At 39.7% G+C, this 21,131-nt stretch overlaps 2 protein-coding genes across 2 annotated transcripts in view; both read left to right on the forward strand.

Moving 5' to 3' along the window:
- Positions 1-10,494, forward strand: part of SUSD3 (sushi domain containing 3) — a gene marked incomplete at its 5' end in the record, with an annotated part of 33,828 nt that extends 23,334 nt beyond the window's left edge. Inside the window, one exon of the mRNA XM_015817652.1 lies at positions 9,662-10,494. Coding sequence (XP_015673138.1) covers positions 9,662-9,878 — 217 coding nt within the window. The remainder of the gene's footprint in view (positions 1-9,661) is intronic.
- Positions 10,495-16,226: 5,732 nt separating this feature from the next.
- CARD19 (caspase recruitment domain family member 19) overlaps positions 16,227-21,131 on the forward strand; it is a 28,550-nt gene continuing 23,645 nt past the window's right edge. Inside the window, exon 1 of the mRNA XM_015817651.1 lies at positions 16,227-16,276. Coding sequence (XP_015673137.1) covers positions 16,261-16,276 — 16 coding nt within the window. The 5' untranslated portion in view covers positions 16,227-16,260. The remainder of the gene's footprint in view (positions 16,277-21,131) is intronic.

Below are 21,131 nucleotides of genomic sequence, written 5' to 3' on the forward strand. Positions count from 1 at the left end.
TATAGAGTTCGACTATATAGAAAAATCGAAGTAGAAACTAAACACTCCAGAAGACTTTGTGCCAAAGGCGAGCAGTTCAATGAAAGGCCAAAAGAGTCTAAGCGTGCCAGCAAGCAAATAAGTCAGTAGCTTTTGAATGCAGATTTAATGGCTCTTGCCATAGTAGAAAGGGCAGGAGGCTTAAAGATGTGATGTTAAAACTTTGTCCACAGCAAAGAAGGCAGAAAGTAAAGAGGCAGCATTCATACATGCCCACTAGTTTGTAGGGACATCACTTGTTCAGGGAAAGGTGGTGCAAAAGAAGATTTCTGGGGGGAAAGGAAGATGAGTGTTTGGGGGCAGAAGAATAAGTCAAGTCAATCTTTCCTGGAGACGCTGGGCTGGATGAGCTTACTTGCTGGGGTAAGGAGTTACCCAAGAAAGTGGATGGCATACCTAACAATACAGAGGGCAGGAGTGTGCTGCCTTCCCTGAACTCCTGTTCAGGAATAGCAGGTTTAAAGAGGGGACTGAAACAGAAAAGATCATTATCTTCAGAGAAATAACTGGGTGGTAAGGAAGAGTGATAGGAACTATTGTAACAAAGTGGTATTGGGTATGGTTAAGGCAGTGGTTCTCAACCTTTTTAATGCTGCGACCCCCAACCGGTCGTAAGTCGAGGACTAAACCGGTCGTAAGTCGAGGACTAAACCGGTCGTAAGTCAAGGACTAAACCGGTCGTAAGTCGAGGACTACCCAACCGGTCATAAGTTGAGGACTTTCCCTGCCCGGGAGCACCGCACATGTGTGGTTCCGCCCCCTGCACCGGCCGAGGCGTAGCTGGCAAGGGCAGAGACAGAGCAGGCCGACCACCAGCTGGCCCAGCCCAAGGGAGGTAAGGCACCCACTGGAAAAGGGGAAAAAAATGGCAGACAGCCTTGCTTGGCGACCCCCGTGAAATGGTCGATCGACCCCAAATGGGGTCGCGACCCATAGGTTGAGAACCGCTGGGTTAAGTCTTTTCAGGACTGACATAGATGAAGATAGCCTGACAGAAACCTTCTTGCAGGATTATTTGGGATGGGTTTGAGCCTGTCCATTTTAAGGAATGATGTGCAGTCACTTGTGGTTTGGGCCCTGGTTCTTATTAAGTGGTGAAAGCCTCCAGGGAGGTGTTGGGAGCTTAACCAGGATGATTGTGTATGCATTTTCAGGATGGAGGTGGCATTATTGGCCTTGAAGGAGATGATGATGCATCCCCTCTTCAAGAAACCATTGGTCCACCTAGCAGACCTAGATAACTGTCAAATAGTCTCCATCCTTCCCTTTTTGCCTGGGATTCCTGAAATGGTGATTGGTCAATGGAACTGAAGCAAGCAGTGATTGAGAGTCCAGGACAAAAAGGGTTAAAGACACCAATTCTCATTCCCCAACACAGACTTCTTTCCTCATACAGATAACCTCTTCTATCACCACCAAACAGCACCTGGCAGAGAAGGGTGAGACAAATCTTATCAGAGATCTAAACTGACCTCCTGAAAGAGGATTTGGAAGTTAGACCAAGGGTCACCTGTGGCTCAAGAGCCGCAGGATCTTCACTCTGTAATTTCTTATATTTATGAAACATCATAATATACACCAGGGGTAGTCAACCTTGGCTCTTTTATGACTCGTGGACTTCAATTCCCAGAATTCCTGAGCCAGCTTAGCTGGCTCAGGAATTCTGGGAGTTGAAGTCCACGAGTCATAAAAGAGCCAAGGTTGACTACCCCTGATATACACAGTAGACGCAGCCACCAAAATATGCAGTAGGTGAGCTACAGATGAGTTTCTGGTATGTGGATTTGAAAAATAAATGTTTGATTTTTCTAAATCTATGTATTGCCTCATTTAAAAAGTTAAAGAATTTTGGTGAAGGCTGTTGCTAGTTTATCTAACTGACATTGTAATAGGAAAATGTCACTGGTTAGGTAATCTAATTGCTGGTTGAACTGCAAAAAGCCGATGGGTTTCATTAAGTATGAGAGGCTGTCTTTTGAGGATTGGTTGCACAGCTGCTACGTACCAGTAGCAAAGAAAAATATTTTGGTTGGTTGGTAGAGCTGCTATTTGGGGGTGCTCCAGCCTAAGTATTTGCAGGTTATTTTTAGATGTTGGTATCTCTGAAAGACTGAAATATTATATATTATGGGAGTCTTTAAATCAGGATACTTTTAGCTGGGGGTTGTAGTGAGGAAAGTGGAGGATTTAATGAAAAGAAACTGAGCCTTCAGGAAAATTGCTATTGGGAGGGGAAAGAATAAACATTTGAAATGAAATGGGTTATTGCCTGTGGGAGCTTACAAATAAAAAAAGCAATTCAAGGTGCAAATCTTGACTAGCTGACTTGGAAATAAAACTACTAAATTCATAGGCTTTTCTATTTCAGTAGACTCGTCTAGGGCTTTAACCACCTGTTAAGGTGCTACAGTATATTTTTTGCCACAAATTAATTTAACAATATACCTGAAAAAGGAAGTGCTTCATCAAAAGGTGTGAAATTGCTTTAATATGTTTACTTTGCAGTAAAGATCTAAAGCATACAAGAAAGTAAAGATTAAAGCTAATCATCAGGCTCCAGTAAACAAAAACTTCAGTCACAATATATGTTTTATTGATAAAAGCACCGCAAAATCTAGTAACCCTGCATATTTGAATAAGTGGCATTTGACGTCATAAAACTCACTGTTCTGTTCCTCAGAAAATTAACTGCTTATTTCACCTTGTCAGTGAGATATCCACTCTAAACCGTGGGAGTTGAGGTCCCTATATCTTAAAGTTGTCAAGGTTGAGCGATATTGATCTAAACTTACAGTATATTGTAGACTATTAGAACGTTCTACATTCAAGGCAAGGCCCCAGATAAAAGGCACAGGCTTTGCTAATTCTAAAATCCTGCTTATACGGTTGTTACACTCCTACAGCTGTTTTCCAAAACAGTCTTTCTTTCCTGCTGTTCATCCCACCCTGGAATCGGTTTATTGTCTCTATATTTGAAAGCTTTATTGTGTCCTAGTGACTAAGAGAAATTCTATAACTATCTGCTGAGCAGTCCTTTTGAGCATAATGTAGTTTCAGAATTAGCATATAGAATTGCAGCCATTGACACATTTTTGCTGATTTTTCTGGTCTTTTTATACACATTTAAATTACTACTCATCACCACATCTTGAGGCATCAAATACCACAATTTTTCTCTCCCATCCCATCCTCCCTTCTTTTCCCACATCTTCAGTCATTCGTTTATTTAACTTATACACTATTCTTGAAGGAATACAAGTAATAAAGTTTTTAAAACAATAAAAGAAAAACAGCAATAGCAACTAATTAACAGCAATATGTTGCAACTAATTATGCCACATATAAAACAGATATCACAAACAAATCAATCTCCCCCCCCAGGCCTGCTGGAAAGCCAGGAATCTTGGACTTAAAAAAAGAATGTTGATCTAGATAGAAGGGCTCATATACAAGGATCTATAAGCAGTTTCGCTAATGGGCTTTGGAGCTGGATGCCTGCCAGATCTTATTGGATTTATAGATTTAATTTATCTGTCCCCAATCTGGTGACCTCCAGACTTTTTAAGCACAACTTCCATCATTCCCCCTCAATGTGACTATCACTAATAATAAACTGAATCAAGGATGCCTATTATTGGGGCTACTTAGATTTATTATATGGTGATCCTTTAAGATAGGAGAAACTTTTCATTTTAAATATATAGGATTTTTTTTCAGATGCTGAAGTCTATATGGGCAATAACCAGGCCTGAGAACGTTAGTCCCTTTTTGCATTTTTATGGGTAGTTGGGAAACTGGGCTGGAAAATAATCTCACAGGGAAAGGACATATTTATTCTATATTTTTGTGAAAGTAAACAGTACAAAAATCACACAGTTGAAAATTGTTGATTTTGTCACCCAATTTCAGTGGCATAACTGGGAAATAATCTGGTGATTGCAGAAGTTAGACTGAAGGGACCAACCCTGCTTTACGAGTTCTATACAGGCTTTGAGGTTTTCATAATTAGGAATGGAGGACACATTAAAAATGTTAATGAAACATGTCCTAATATTATATTCAAGTAGTTGGAATTCTAATCAGAAACATTAATGAGAAAGGTATACAATAAGATATACTACTCTGATGTACCCTCCATTTTCTAATATAAAGGAATTCTTTCTTCTCCCTTTTGTTTTCTGTGCTCTGGCATTTGTTAAGCCTCAATCTTATTTTTGCGAATTAGCAGCTTGTTGTTGTTTTTCTCTTAATCCTCAATTAACACTTCTTTTTCAGGTTGTAGGTAGGTCAATCAAATTTCTGTCATTTGATTATTTAAAAATTCTTTCAGCACCTGTTCCTGTGGGCAGGAATAGTCTTGAGGCCATAGAGAGCTCAGGGGAGTGGGAAACAAATTTGTTTGAAAGACCGGAAAGTATTAACAGTACTTGATTAGAAGCAGAAAGAATCAATATAATGGAGTTTCCTATGTTTGCCTGACTTCAGTATCCAAGTAAGTAGATAGGAGACTTAAGTAAATCCTAGAATTGACATATAGCACTTCTATCCCTTCAGTGCTTTGTTCATGTTGTTGTTGTTGTGTATTACTACTATTTTTTATTAAGGGAGTCTGTCCAACTCCAATATGCTTCTGGACAACTTAGAGAAAAAAAACAATAGAGAGAATCTGAAGCATCCGAATAATTACTTCACTGTTTTGCATTGTACCAATTGTCAGTGAGAGGAATGAGGTTTCAAAACACAATGAAGAAAGGAAGTCCTTCTAGGTTCATGTACAACCAGTATGGAATATGACAGAGTTGAAAGTAATATAGTAAAGGTCTATGCCTGTTTCTAAAATGAGCTGAAATCATATACAGGCAGAAGGACTATATAATATGGAGACCACTTTATTAGGACTTGTTTTAATTACACTTTATATACCTCCTTGATTTTTTGGGATATAGAGTTGCATAAAAGTATTTTGAATTAAACGATAAATAAATAAATCATATTCAAGTTGTTGTGCATTTACTCATTTGAGTCTAAGTAATTTCCTTTTGGTTAAGACAACGGAGCCAAACAATATGTAATGCAATGTAATTCAGTTTTCTTTATATACTATTATGCTGTTGCAAACATTGTGTTCTCTTGTGCATGATTTTCTCATAAAGAATCTATTACTGCCACTAAAATGTATATTTTGGAACAAGAATTTTTGTTCCACTCCCTTTTCGAAGAAATTTATTTGCAAAGCCATTTTTAACATCTGTCGGGAAATATATGACCACACTAATAATGTCTTAACTGTGCGGGCATCTTTTTATTGCCAGTGCTATTAACATTATTATCCCTTCTGGCAAAAAGCAATAATAACAAAGGAAAATTAAGGGGATTTTTCTGAATGCTCTTGGTGCTTACTGTATTATTTTTTCTTTTCTTTTTTTTTTAAAAGAGCAATGCAAAATAAGACCAAAACTACAGACACCAATCAAACTGTCAAAGTATACTGCTAATCCTACAAGTGATCTCTCCATTTAAATACAGTTATTCATATGCATTTGTAGGAATAAAATGCCCAACCTGAACTGCTTTGATGCATTCCCTATAAACTAAATACTTAAGAATTTAAAAGTACAAAGAAGTCATCCTACTTTTGAAATGATAGCACTTATCTACTGCACTTTCATATTTACATTCCTCACAGATGCTTCCAAAAACTGGGCTGCTAGACTCCATAGTCATTGCTTGATTGCTGTAAACTAAATAAAATATGCTGGCATATTACAGGATCTAATGTACCTCAATGTATTCTTCCAAACAATGAATGTGATATAATCAAATGAGCAGTGTTGGTCACTCCATTTCTCTAATTTTTGTAGCTAAGAATTAGGTTTAACTATATTTCTCAACACTAATGATTCCTGCATTAATTTCTCTACTAAGATTAAATTATCCACATTACGATTACTTTGCCACTTCTGTCAAAGTCCTACCAACATCAGAGTCACTCCTTCCAGTTTTACACAATCTGTGACTGAGTTGCCACCTGCAAGAGAATAATGAAGTTTTAAGGAAAATAATTATGAAAATAAAGCCAAAGTGAGTTAAAATATTCATAAAATGTACCACCCCTAGAAATCTGCTCAATATGATCAAATTCCCATTAGAGTCTTCTATTCCAGATAACATAGACGACCACTTTGGTCTAGTGCACTGATGGCGAACCTATGGCATGCATGCCAGAGGCGGCACTCAGAGCTCTCTCTGTGGGCACGCGCGCCATTGCCCCAGCCCCGCTTCCCCCCACAGCCCCCTCACCAGCAGCTCCCCCTAGAGGAGAATCTCCCCCAGGCACGGCCCGCGCAGAGCAGCGCAGCCAAGGGCATGGCAACTGGGCAGCAGGGACAAAACTCCACCCTTGTGTCCCATCGCGTGCAGATGATGCAGCGGGGTGCGGCTGGAGGGCGTGGCTGCCATGGCATTGGAAGGCCGCCTGGGCAATCTGTTGCAGCAGGCCGTGGAGGCAGTGAATGGCCCTGCAAGTGGGCGGGGCAAGAGCAGAGCGTGGGCAGGCTGGGGGGCGGGGCGGTTTTTGGGCACTCGGTCTCTAAAAGGTTCACTATCACTGGTCTAGTGGTTAAGCCACCAAGTTAGAAACTAAGTGAGTTCTAGTCTCACCTTAGGCATAAAAGCCAGCTGAGTGACTTTGGGCCAGTCACTCTCTCTCAACAGAGCTCATTTCATAGGGTTGTTGTGATGGGAAAATAAAAGGAAGGAGCATTAGGCTTGTTTGCCACCTTGAATTATTTACACAAATAAAAAAGGTGGGAGAAAATAATCTCTATATTTAATCTAATCGTTAATACTCTTTTAACATCTGTCATGAGTACCTGGTGATCCAGAACCACAAATGTGAGTGTAATTACCTAAGTTTACAGCAAAAAAAATCACTCAAAATATAGTGGGCCCTAATAATAATTTGATCATTTAATTGTTTTAATAGCATTCCTAGGGATAATTTATTTTTCCCAGTCCCCATTCTGTTCACAATTGTGGTTTATTCTTATAATAATCAAACTGAGTCAAGATAATTTGATTTAGACAAATGGAATTTTATTGAGATTTTAAGGTACAGATTTTAATGACATTTACTCAATGTCTGCCAGTGTTTAAAACCTAACATGTAATTATTTCAATAATTTCTTTTGTTTTACTCTGGCAAAAGTATTACCTGCTGTTTCTTTGACATAAAACTTCAAAGAACTTTCTAGGGAAGTGTCTTTCAAACTTGACAACCTAATGCTGACCTTGGAGTTGAAGTCCACACCTCTGAAAGTTGCCAAGTTGGAAAAACAACGTTCTACAGTCAGTTACAGAAAGATAGAAGATTCAGTGGCTGGAAACACCAAAGGTTTTTAAAATAATTTGTGACTGAGGGAACTTTCTGTTTGAATTACTATTGCCTTCTGCCAGACCTTAAAATTGAAAATGATCTTCTATGCCTTCCAGAAGCTAGCAATCAGAAACAAATGTAGCTGACAATCTCACCTTTCCCTTCAAATTATATTGTACATTCCTTTCCTCCCTCGTTGCCCTTTCAGTTTCACTTTTGACTTTTATTATTTTGTGAAAATCCAGCACTCTATCCAATGTCATTAATCCATTAATACAATGTCAGATGCACAAGGTATCCAGTGAATTATTTCCTGTAATTGCTCTTGCATAGCTTCAACTCTCCCCAAGACCATTGGAAAAGTGGTGTTTGAATGTCAGAAACAATAAATTAATACAATTCCAAGGTATCCAAGTGAAGAAAGTGCCATAAAGAAGGCTGTGTAGATGTGGATTATGCAAAAGTTTCTTTCCAGTAAAGGTCAGTGTAAAGCCTGCAAAGCTGGTGTACAGTGCAGTTGAGAATAAACTTCCCAGTTGCCGTCATAACCCCAAGATCCTGGGGTCATTAAATGGGAAATAGCAGAACTCCCACGTGGGAACATCAGCGTGCTACAGGAGGGATGGAGGTATTGCAGACGAGTGGGGGAGGCTGTGGGAAGGCTGCACTTCAAACCGTGTGCGAGTACAGACTAAGTGTTGGATGCCCAGCAAATCAATGTGCAAATCGATGAGAGAGCTTGGCAGGCCCAGCACAGGCCATGCATGAATCTAGGGAAGGTGAGGGAGAGTTTGGAAAGCCCAGTGGAGGCTGCACATGAGTTGGGGAGACCCTGAGCCAGCAGAGGTTGCACACCGATGGGAGGGTGCTACAGGTGGAAATGACTTATCAGAGCAACTTCTGACCTTTCCTGCTGGCTTTCCCATTGACTTTGTTGTGAGAAGCCAGCAGAGAAGGTCACAAATAGTGATCGGAGATGTCATACTTGTAAGCTAGGCATCAAAGGACCCAAATTACGATCATGTGACCCTGGGGGAGGTGCTACAATGGCCATAATTTTAGGGACTGGTGACACATTCATTTTTCCAGCATTTCCATAACTTTGAACAGTCAGTGAACAAATGGGCATAAGTCAAGGACTACCTGAAGTTTTCTCCAGAAACATGAGTGTTGATTCATATGAACTATTCTGTTTCGATAATCCATGCTAACTTTCCAAACTTCCTAGAATTTCCTCTGTTCCCAGACTCATATAGCAGAACATTTGGCTCCCTTGTTTATTCGGCAGTGAAATTTTTCCTCATCATTTCCAAGACCCAAATTATCTTAATGAAAAAATGAATAATTATGTGTTCTAGTTTCACCCAGGAATACAGTTAACAAGCTTATTATATATATATAATTGCTTTCCCTACAAAAATGTTTATTGGCACAAATCAAGGCATGTTTCATTATTAAACTGGTTAATATTTTAAAATTGTCAAACATGTCTTGGCTTTATGCCATTTCAGGGAACAAAGTTTATAGTTTTAAGTACTTCTACATGCACATAACTGCAACTGATTGCATTTTTGTAAATTCTTTTTTTTGTCAAACAGTACACATCTAGCATTTAGATTGGTTTTAAATTAATTTAACTATTGTTGGATAATTTTGTAACTATTCAAGTTACAAAAGTATTAACTTGTATTTTACATTCTTACTGTCAATGCTGCTAACATCGGATGTTCTTGCTTTGACAACAGATGGAAATGCAGCCATTTTCCTCTATTGCTTTTAGAGTTAGTTGATGCTGGGAGGGGGAATGTGGATGAGAGTCCAGCTAGTCATAACAATAATAACTCAGTCGTGGGAACCCAAGTTCATTGGGCCCTGAATTGATAGAGGTTTGGTGGGCTGGAGAGCTGGGGAGAAAGTCCCCGCTTCAAGCTAATTGGGGAATGTGATTTATGACTGTTTATTGGAGGAGGGAATTGTGCTTTGTTACTTTGTGTCCAGGGGAGGGGAATTTAGTTTTTGGTTTCAACTATGTAGTGCCAATACTTTGTTTCTCGAATAAAAGATTCTTTAAGATAAACAATGTCTCGAAGTTCTTTTGAAGAGTTTCATCTGTCAGAACCATGACACTTACTTGTCGTACTTTTAATTTCAGATGCCAGGCAAAATTGCAATACTGTAGCTAAATTAAACCAAAGCTATTGTTTTTTTCTAAATAAATAAAAAGAATGGCTCTTTTTTGTTTTCCAGCTTCAAAGAAGACTGGATTAAAGACATCACAGAAACACGCTGTTCTGGAGAATGCAACTTACAAAATAAATCAGCTAAAACCAGTAATGCACTTGATAAACAGTTGGTCCCTGGACATAATGTTGGTGTTCAGAGCATCCATACAGTACATGCGGTAGACGTCTATGGGCAGGATAAGAATATCCTTGGAAAACTGCATAATCACTTACCTGGATAAACAACTTCAACTCTTAAGTTGTCCTGGACCAAAGGAAATTGTGAATATACATGCTTACTGAATGTGCCTTAAAAACAATATCAAATAAATATCTGGACTGTCCCTTATGTATCTGTTGCAGTAAATGTCTGACTATAGCTATAATTTAGCAAATCCCCCAAAATATGGAAAACTAAATTCAGTTTCACAAAAAATCAAAATGAAATACATTTTTGATATTAGGGCCACGCATGCTTAAAAAATGATTAGGAAGAAATTACTTGGATTTGCAGAAATACAGCATCTCCTTTCATTAAAGAAGCACAACTTATTCCATAAAAGCTTCAGTAAAAGATGCTGCTGTTTTAATGAATGGGAGATGCTGTACTGTGTTCCAAAGCACTTTGGAATTATTTTTTTTGATGTGTGTGGGCACCTGCAATTTCATATCAAGTTACCATTTCTACACTTTGCTTAAAAAATTAAAAAGGGATCACATCAAGAAAGGAATTGTATATTGTTTTAATATGCGCTTCAATGTTGGCTCTTAACAGTTTGTATCTTTTCTGCATGTGAAAATCCTGAAGATAGTGAGGGTAAATTCAGAACTGCAAATTTAGTTTAACTTCTCTTTTTATAGATCTATCAAAAAGAAACAAAATGTATTTTTGCAAATTAAGAAGGAATCAAAATAAATAAATATATATTTTAATGAGAAATTTGTCAAGCAAACATGTTGCTTCAGTGTCCAGATTGCATTATAATCTTCCATTTCAGGTCCTGTTTATCATGTGTCCTGACTATCTGAGTTGTGATGGTGCAGAGGTTAGAATGCAGTATGACAGGTTAATTTTGCCAACTGCCAGTAGTTCAATCCTGACCGGCTTTACTCAGCCTTCCATCCTTCTGAGGTTGGTAAAATGAGGACCCAGATTGTTGAGGACAAAATGCTAACTCTGTAAACCACTTAGAGAGGGCTATAAAGCACTATAAAGTGGTATATGTCTAAGTGCTATTGCTATTGCTATTGTTAGGAGAACTTAGGTACTACTTTTCCATTTAGTGAATATCACAGCAGCTAATGTAAAAATAAAGTAAAACCCTTTTGAAAAGAAAGATCCAAGTTCAGTTGCATCAACCCAATTTCAAAGCACATAAGTGGGGGGGGGGGGGAAGCTGTCATATCAATCAAATGAAACTGAAATTACCCACTAGTATTTTTTTTAATAAAAAAAAAATCATAGGGTGCCTAAAAGGGATAAAATTAAGGTTATGTGAAAAAGAGAGAATGGCTTATTTTTAATAGCCACGCAATTATCCTTTGAAGCATAGTTTCTGGTGATTATCTTAATAGAGGGGCTGGTTTGTTCTTACAAGTATAAGAATGAAGATTGCCAGAGAATAACAGTCCTAAGATACCACCCTTTGATTCTTAAAAGTATTCAGTGATAATGAATTCTAACAAGTCTGGATGGTTCACCAATAAAAACAAAACAAAAAAATGCAATAATGGACAATACAAAGAATAAAGTATGGCAAGGATGACAAAAAAAGGATAGGAAAGGAAAAGAAAATCCACACAATCGGGTGGGGTGTGTGATGGCTTTCACTATTTATTTATTAGAATTTTTATCCCGTTTTTATTACTTTATAAGTAACTCAAGGTGGTAAAAACACCTAATACTCTTCCCTCCTCCTATTATCCCCACAACAGCAACCCTGTAAGGTGGTGTGGGCTGAGAGAGAGTGACTTGCCTAAAATCACCCAGCCAGCTTCACGCCTAATGTGGGACTAGAACTCACAGCCTTCTAGTTTCTAGGCCAGCCCCTTGACTGCTACATGAAAATGACTCTCACTAATCCTAATGCTAACTCATCCTCATGAAATCCCTGGACCAAAGGTTCTATTACAGGTGTTGTCCAATGTCTCAGTCATTTGGAACAGGGTTTTTAGACTGTTCCATGGAACCCTAAGATTCTTCAAGAGCTTGGATTAGTTTCATGAGGGTCTGAGGACAAAATGAAAAAAATCATTTAGAATCATAGCGTTATAGGGCTGGAAGAACTTTTGATGTCTTCTAGTCCATCCCCTACCCAAGGCTAGAATTCTTAATACCATCCAGGACAAATGATTGTCCAATATTTTTTTTTCTTGAAAACCTCCAGTGATGGAACACCCACAACTCTGAAGGAAAACTATTCCATTGATTGTTCTCACTGTCAGAAAATTCCTCCTTATTTCCAGGTTGAATCTCCCTCTGAGGAGCTTCCACCCATTGCTTCTTTTCCTGCCCTCAGGTGATATGGAAAATAAATCAATGCCCTCCTCCATGTGATAGCTCTTCAAGTATTAGGACACTGCTATCATGTCTCTCCTGAGCCTTCTCTTCATTAGGCTAAATGTACCCACTTCTCTTAACCATTTATCGTATGATTTAGCCTCCAGACACCCCCCCCATCATCTTTGTTGCTCTCCTCTGCACTCTTTCTACGGCTTCAGCAACTTCTTTGTAGCTTGTGTTAATTTACATATTATTTTGCAAATATTCTGGCAGCCTAATCATAAGAAAAAAAAGCATACCCTAAACGTAGTAATAGAAGGTACAAGCATAAAACAAGTATTGAAGTTCAAATATCTAGGAACCATTTTCACCAAAGACGTATAATGGACAAAGAGATTCACATATGATGCAATAAAGCAAGCCAAGAATTGGGACAGCTTGCTCCACTCCTACAACATAAGGCTGTACCAATCAGCACAAAGAAGCATCTCAAAAAAGGCATACTCCTCTCCACCCTATTTTACCAGGGCAAACATGGACATTTACAACACAACATAAACAAAAGTTAGCCACCACTCAGAAATGAAATGTTTGAGGAAAGCTTCTGGAGTGACCAGAAGAAATAAAATCAGAAGTGAGACCATAAGAGAAAGAACCATAAGAGAAGAAAATAGCAACAAAGATGATTATCGGACTGGAGGCTAAAACCTACAAGGAACGGTTGCTGGAATTGGGTATGTCTAGTTTAATGAAGAGAAGGATGAGGGGGGGACATGATAGCAGTATTCCCATATCTCAGGGGTTGCCACAAAGAAGAGGGAGTCAAGCTATTCTCCAAAGCACCTGAAGGCAGGACAAGAAGCAACAGATGGAAACTAACCAAAGAGAGAAGCAACCTAGAACTAAGGAGAAATTTCCTGACATTAGAACAATTAATCAATGGAACAACCTATCTCCAGAAATCGTGAATGCTCCAACATGGGAAGTTATTAAGAAGAGATTGGACAACCATTTGTCTGAAATGGTATAGGGTTTCCTCCCTGAGCAGGGGGTTGGACTAGAAGACCTCCAAGGTCCCTTCTAGCTCTGTTATTCTATTCTATTCCAATTGGCATAGAACCAATCTTAATCTACACACAAAAACAGCATATAAAATGGTTTGCTCACCTGGAGAGGACGTGGTGGGATTCTATATCGAACAAGGGATATACAAAAAGAGGAGAAGATTAAAGAACACAAGGCAGACCCAGAAGAAGATGGAGAGACAATATCAAAGACACACTACAACAGCATCAAATAACAATGGTTGAGGCTACCAGAAGAGCAAGAACCAGAACTTTATTTCTCCATTGATACCTGAAAGGGTAAAAGAGGAAGTAAAGAAGTCATAACTAGTAACTTTAAAAAAAAAAAAAGTCTTACTGAACTTAAACACATCAGTTTTCTGCACTGAAGAAAGTGTTGCAATTATTATAACCATCTTGCAAATGTTGTGCCTCCAAGTCAGGATCAATTCCTAATGACAGCCTGGACATGTCCCTGTAGTTTTCTTAGCAAGATTTCAAAAGCAGTTTGCTCTTACTTTCTTCCTAGGGCTGAGAGAAAGTGACTGGCTCAAAGTCTCCCAGATGGCTTACTACCTAAGGTGGGACTAGAGTTCATGGTCTCCTAGTTTTTAGCCTGGTATTTTAACGATTACAACAAACATATTATTGATAGGGGGTGATAAAAATGAAGAAAGATTACAAAACAATAGGATTTCCATGTTCTTGAGAAAATCTGAAACTCTTTGTTGCCTAGCTACTCCTCTATGCATCTTTTATACATAGCGGAGAAAACAGAAAGAGGCCAGCATGCAAAAACTAGCAAACTAGCAATAGAGTGAAGTGGCTGCTGGTGCTTCATAATGGGTTTTGTTGTTCAGCGTGTGGTCCTGAAAAGAGCAATAAACAGAAAAGAGCATTTTCAAATAGAGAATAGTCTCTTATCTCCATTAGAGACAGAAATGCACAAAAACAAGTAATACAGCATATTCCTCTTAAACCTTTTTTTTAAAAATCCAAAATAGAAATAATAACACCAACAATAAAACAGAAACAACACAAAAATACAAAGCCTTGGGAAAGCAGTAGATTTACAGAAGGAATATTATTAAAACACTAAGATTTATTTAAGCAATTTGGTCCTGCAAACTACAAGGTGCTTTATAAAGAAATTGCACTCAGAATTTGGTGATGATCATCTTCTTTTTCTCCTGTGAAAATCTTTTGTTTATGATAATGATATCCCTGGAGCTTTAATTATTGCCCATGTAAGAAATTATGTATCATTTTAAAAATGCATGAGAAAAATGAAAGAAGATGAGTAAACCTAGCAAACATAAACTAACACATTTAGAGAATTATAGTCTTCCCAATTTTGTCAGTTAATGAATTGGAGCAGGCTGTCTTGTAGATTTCTTTAATGTGCAAAATAGCATGCAGTCCTAGCCATATGGTTCTTCCAATTCTCCCTTTAATTATATAGCGGTAACAATAGTCAATAATGTTATGTGCATTTTCAATACTTCCACTGCCCCAGCTTCTACTCAACCTGTTTTAAAGGGCGTATCATAGGAGAGACAGGAAATGATTACAAGTAACAGTATTATTAGGAGCCTCCTGTTTTTATCAGGCTCACCTAGACAATTTTAGGACCAAAGCTAAACAACACATTACTTAGTAAAACTCTGAAGGGGATGCTTATTGCAAACTCAAGCTTCAGATGGTAAATACTTCCAGTGTCACTAATAAGAATTCATTGAACATAGCACAAAAACCTACAAGTCTTAAGACTGTCATGTAATCCCACACTCTGAAGATAGCAAGCTGAGTTCCCAAATGGCACTAACTCAGTATTTTCCTTCTAGGTTAGTCTTAGCAACTTAGTTCATTGAATAATTATGTGGTCCCTGTTCTGCCTCCACCTTCAGTCGAAACACTAGTATGTCTTCAGTGGTGTCTCCTGTCTTTTGATCTGGAAAATCAGGTGGGTTTAATAAATCCTCTTCCCAGATAAGTGAAAGTTGTTCTTACTTCCTGTACCTTACTTACCTCACCAATAGAATACCTGTCCAGAGATACTTTGGAGGAATCATCTTTAAATTCCAGGAATCTGAAGGGGGCCATTAATCAATCCTATGTTTGAGTCGGTTCATGGGTTGTTTACAGGTGCCCAATTTTCCAGAGTACTTCCAGGATTTAAGAACCATTTTGCTCATGAAGCAGTAGATTCCTCCACATCTAACTTTCATTTACTGGCTTTTAGCAGGTTTGTAGCATGATCTACCTACAAATTGTAAAATTTTTAGTTGGTTATTATTGTAGTTAAATTTCTATGCAAATGAAAACAAACAGAAGGATACTGTTTGTTTTGAAATGATACCTAGGTATATCAAAGTGGGCATGTTTTATTTTTTTTTGTAGTTTAATCTGTAATTTAGATTTTTCAAAACAAGTATTGCTACTCAATTATTAATTGCAACTTCCTTTTTAGTTGATTAAGTGATTTTAACTGGGTAATATAACTGGATAATTAAACATTGCAGATCTCCCTCTAATGGAAAGGATTGTACAGTAGAGAGATTACTTTCAAAAATATATATAGCAGTATCTCTAAAAACATTATACCAGAAAAGAAAAGGTTTGCTGTGGGTGTATCATTGTTTACAGGTGCCCAATTATGCCAGTAGTCCTTCAGTTGATCTCATTTTAACCAGTTACTCTATGATGATGGAACAAAAACAGTATACAGTCAGGCTGGATAACTTTCAATAAAAATAACTACACTTAGGATTTTTTAAACCTGCATAAGCCGTAATGAATGAAAACCAAGGGCAAAGAAATATCATTGGGTCACACTCACCTTCCCTTCCCAGAGCAACATATTTTTCTAAGGGCGAAAAAAGACCCCTGGTGGCCAAAGCTTTAATAAGGTGGCACTCGGGTTTTACTTTCGCTTTTCCATAAACTCGTCATTAAACTTCCGTTGCTGGCAGCAATTGAAGGAGACAATTTTTCACCTTGCCAGATTTAATGGGCTTCTTTCAGTCATAGCGGGAAAAATTGTCAAACCCATGGACAATGATCTTCAGAAAATGTAAGTGACAGATTCCACCCCCCACCCCCCCAGGGATGTCTTTTCCAAACAGGCTGCTGAGATAATTCCATTCTTGTTTTTTAAAGACATCGGAAGCTTTGCTCAAGAGATAAGAGAAAATGTGGACAGTTTTAGGGAAAAAGGGAGCGCTTGCTTAATCTCAACTTCCTTTTTGTGTGTGTGTGTGGATCTATTCTGCTTATTTTTTTTTGCTGGGATATTTCAGTCTTTCTATTTATAACTTTTAACCATGTAAAAATCTACGGTATGCAAGAATATTCAGGGGAAAAGCTGTATAGTTTTTCAGCACTAGCAACTGCAAATAATCTTATTTTGGACTGAATTTATTCTTCTGTGGGAAATATTTCTGATATTATTTCTGGACATGTCAATGTAGCAGTTTATTATAGAGACAATTACAGTACATATACTGAAACAATATGCTTGACTGTTAGGTTTTAGATCTGCTAATCAAAAATAGGTGTATCTTCAGAAGTGTGATTGTGATTGGTAAAGGATAGGGATATGGAGAGAAGGAACTCCAAGGATCTTTTTGAATGATGCCTCTTCCTCCCAGGAAGAACTTTAGAACTTAAAGCAGGAGTTCAAGGAGGGACCGTGGCTTGTTTCCACCAACACTGGCACTAATATTAGTGAAGGTTAAGTCTGAGGGCTTTTCAAGAACAGCATTCCATATATAGTCAACAATTGGAAACCTTTTTCTATAACCTTGGTTGTAAAATCCACTTCAGATATTAAGTCACAACTGTGATTTCAAATGACCAGCCTTATTATGTTTCTAGAACTTGGAATCATGTGATTAGTTGGCAAAGTAAGAGCTCTATGGTAGCTCTTAAATAATTTGCAGTACTTCCTAGTGACTTGGAAATTTGCCTGTAGCAACAGGTGTATTAACCACTCCCCAGATGAATCACACTTCTCCTTATTTTTGCTTGCACATCAGTGAGATTAAGAACTGAGCATGCATATTTCACAAGGTCCTAACACGTTGATTAGAGGGTTACTGAACCAGAAATCCATTTCTTCTCAGAACTTTGGCTGGATCATATCTTGCCTTGATTTTCAGTTGTACATTCCCGTGTCCACACTTCTAAATTTGGCACCGTTTACATCAGTGGTTCTCAACCTTTTTAATGCCGCAACCCCAACCGGTCATAAGTCGAGGACTAAACCGGTCGTAAGTCGAGGACTAAACTGGTCGTAAGTTGAGGACTAAACCAGTCGTAAGTCGAGGACTACCCAACCGGTCGTAAGTCGAGGGCTTTCCCTGCCCGGGAGCGCCACACATGCGTGGTTCCGCCCCCTGCGCCAGCCGAGGCGTAGCTGGCAAGCGGCAGAGACGGAGCAGGCCGACCACCAGCTGGCCCACCCCAAGGGAGGTAAGGCACCCGCTGGAAAAGGGAAAAAAAATGGCGGACAAAAAAAATGGCAGACAGCCTTGCTTGGCGACCCCCATGAAATGGTCGATCGACCCCAAATGGGGTCCCGACCCACAGGTTGAGAACCACTGGTTTACATGATCAGCTAATCTAAGCTGATCTAAAATCTGAAGAACAAATCGTTACCTAATTACACATTGATTGGAAATTCTGGAACTTGAAAATTTTTTCTAGAGCAGGGAACCCCAACTCCCTGCCGTGGCCCATACTGGGGTGTGGCCCCATTTGGAACCAGGTTGTGTGAGCGGTGGGCGAGTGCACATGCGTGCCCAGTTCTACTTGTGCAAGCAATGGGGTGCTCTCGCTCGCAGTTCCATTTGTGCAATATTCAAGTCAAACTGTACAAAAGAGTTGATTTTATTTTAAAAGATTTCCACTGAATTCTATGGGATTGCCCTAGCAAGAAGAAAACATTATAGTATTTCATGCCAGGAAATAATCTATACATATTCAATTTGGATGAATGGGCCAGATTTGCAAATACAAATCTGACCCACTGTAATCTTCATTGTATCTTCAGGCAAAGGTTTTTATGACGATTGGTGAAATGGAAAATTTGCAGGAAAAAGGAAAGAAATAAGCTAGGAGAAAGTTATTATAAATCAGTTTTAAATATCCCACAGAGAAGAACTTGTCCAAATTAAAATCCTTATATTTTTTCAATATTTACTTGAACAGCTTGAGGCCACAGTTGCCTTCAGAGGCCCTTTTCCAGTATCTCTCACAAAGGAAATGAGAGGGGTGACCACATCATCATAAGGGGTTTTTGGATTGCAGAATGCTCCCCCACACATATACAAACGAGGCATGCGGGACAGTTGCATTAATATATTTTTATTCAGAGACTTTCAATTTTCCCCAAGAATTCCTACTTTTGTATTCTGTTTGATTTTAAATGCTTGTTCAACACCAGAATATTGACTTAATGTTTTCTCTGCTATTAACTACAGTGTATAATTCTCTTCCCCACCCCCTCCTTATGGTTTAGTGTCAGAGCATGCACAGTCTTATTGCACTGAGATAACCCAGGAGCATATACAGTAAACAGTGGTTTATATTAAATGGTGGCTTATCTTACACTATCTACAATATCATACACCAGGAACAATATGCATACATGTGGTAATATCTAGCAAACTCCAACACACAGCAGTTACAGCAGGAAATGGACAAGAGACACTCCAGCAAAAGGCTTCCCTTTTATACTCAGGCTCTTAAAGGGACACAGACCCTGCTGAGTCATTCCTATCATTGCATCATCCACCTTATATTCCATTATATCAGGGGTGTCAAACTTGCAACATGTCGTGAACATATCGTGACTTTTTTTCCATTGCCGGCAATGGGGTGGGTGCGGTTTCGGCATGACACATCTAGCCCGCGGACCAGCAGTTTGACACCCCTGCATTACATCATTACATAAGCTGTTTAGCTATTACCCTGACATTTAGAAACATTTAATTAAACAATGTTGTAATCTGCCTAGAAATCTTCCATTTCAGGCATTATCATCACCCCATGTGAAGAGAAGAGCAGGAGTCCTTTTACTAAGAGTGCTCATCTCAATTGATTCCTTTACCATTGTTTGTTTCATTACATCCTGGTCAAAGTTATAGCAACAGTAATGGAATGTTAATGTTAATTCAGCATTAGCCCTGTTTAAACAGAATCAAACTTAGAACCTCTAATTGCAATTGTATGGATTCTTTTTTTCCCCTCCATCCATTCAGTTCTTGGACACTGCCTGGAGAAGACCCTGCAGTTTTTTTGGCAAGGCTTTTTAGAAGTGGTTTGCCATTGTTTTCTTCATAGGGCTTAGAGAAAGTGAGTCGCCTAAGATTATCATGCCCAAGATAAGACGAAACCTCACCGTCTCAGTTTCAGTAAGTAAGAATTCATGAAAGCCAGTTTAGTGCAGTGCATAAGTCATCAGGCTAGAAACTGAGATGGTGAGGTTTAGCCTTGCCTTGGTAGGCCAGTCACTTTCTCTCAGCCCTACAAAGGAAGCAATGGCAAACCATTTCTGAAAAGCCTTGCTAAAAAAAACTGCAGGGGCTTGTCCAGGCAGTGTTCAAGAATTGGATACAATTGAATGGATAGAGAGAGAAAAAGAATTCATACAATTGCAATTAGGGGTTCCAAGTTTGATCCAGTGGTTCTCAACCTTTTTAATGCCGTGACCCCAACCGGTCGTAAGTCGAGGACTAAACCGGTCGTAAGTCGAGGACTACCCAACCGGTCGTAAGTCGAGGACTTTCCCTGCCCAGGAGTGCCGCGCATGCGTGGTTCTGCCCCCTGCACCGGCCGAGGCGTAGCTGGCAAGCAGCAGAGACAGAGCAGGCTGACCACTAGCTGGCCCAGCCCAAGGGAGGTAAGGCACCCACCGGAAAAGGGGAAAAAAATGGCGGACAAAAAAAATGGCAGACAAAAAAATGGCGGACAGCCTTGCTTGGCGACCCCCGTGAAATGGTCGATCGACCCCAAATGGGGTCCCGACCCACAGGTTGAGAACCACTGGATCAGACTCAAGAACTCCCAACATCCACATGCAGAGCAACATCTGTATCATTCCAACCACTAGGCTAGCTCAGGGAGTGCCCAATCTAACCCTCAACTCGGATAGATGCTTCTCAGTCAGCAAAAGGCAGAATGGTCAGTTTATGGCAGCTTTTTATGTTCCATGAACATAGTAAGGGTCATTCTATGGGCACTTCTGCTTCGTTCTTGCAAATTCATTGTAACATTTGAACACAGGCCTAAGAGCTGCTGTTTTGTATTCAGACCCGCATGCCCTCTCTATGGCTTCTTACGGAGGTGGCACTTCTTACAATGTAGGCTATAAGACTGACTCCCAAATCCAGCCACAGTTGCCCGCTCATTACAGGGCAGAGAGTTATCTCAATTGTCTGCCATTTCCATGGATTCTGCTACATATTTTGTCTCCTTCAGAGGCTTAAACAAGCTCCGGCCGAAGAGCAGAATTCCCCTTCTCTCTCTGTCTCTCTCCAAAGATCCCAGCAGCGGCGCTTCAGAGCCAGGCGCGAGGCGAAATGCGAGAGTTTCGACTCGGCTTTTCCAACCCGCTGGCCAAGTCCTCGGAGGGCAGGCGGGGAGGAAAGAAACTTCTCGCCATCGCTCTTGCTGGCCGGGCGGCGGCTACCAAGCCCACTTCCTCCTCCGCAGCTTCTGGCAGGCTTGCAGGAAAACCGCGGGGACGAGAGGCCGGCCTGTAATCAGAGCCGCGCAGCTGGAGGGCCTCCTGCCTCTCGGAAAAAGCAAGACTCCCCCCGAGGAAGCGCGTGAGGGAGGGCTCGCCAGCCGCGGCACAAAGACGCTTCCTGCCTCGCCAGACCGGCTCGCCTTGCCCGCCATAATGCCAGGTCAGTAGCTCCTTT

This window comes from Protobothrops mucrosquamatus, unplaced genomic scaffold (genome assembly GCF_001527695.2).
Source record: "Protobothrops mucrosquamatus isolate PMUCROS unplaced genomic scaffold, P.Mucros_1.0 scaffold617, whole genome shotgun sequence".
NCBI classification, from domain to species: Eukaryota; Metazoa; Chordata; class Lepidosauria; order Squamata; family Viperidae; genus Protobothrops; species Protobothrops mucrosquamatus.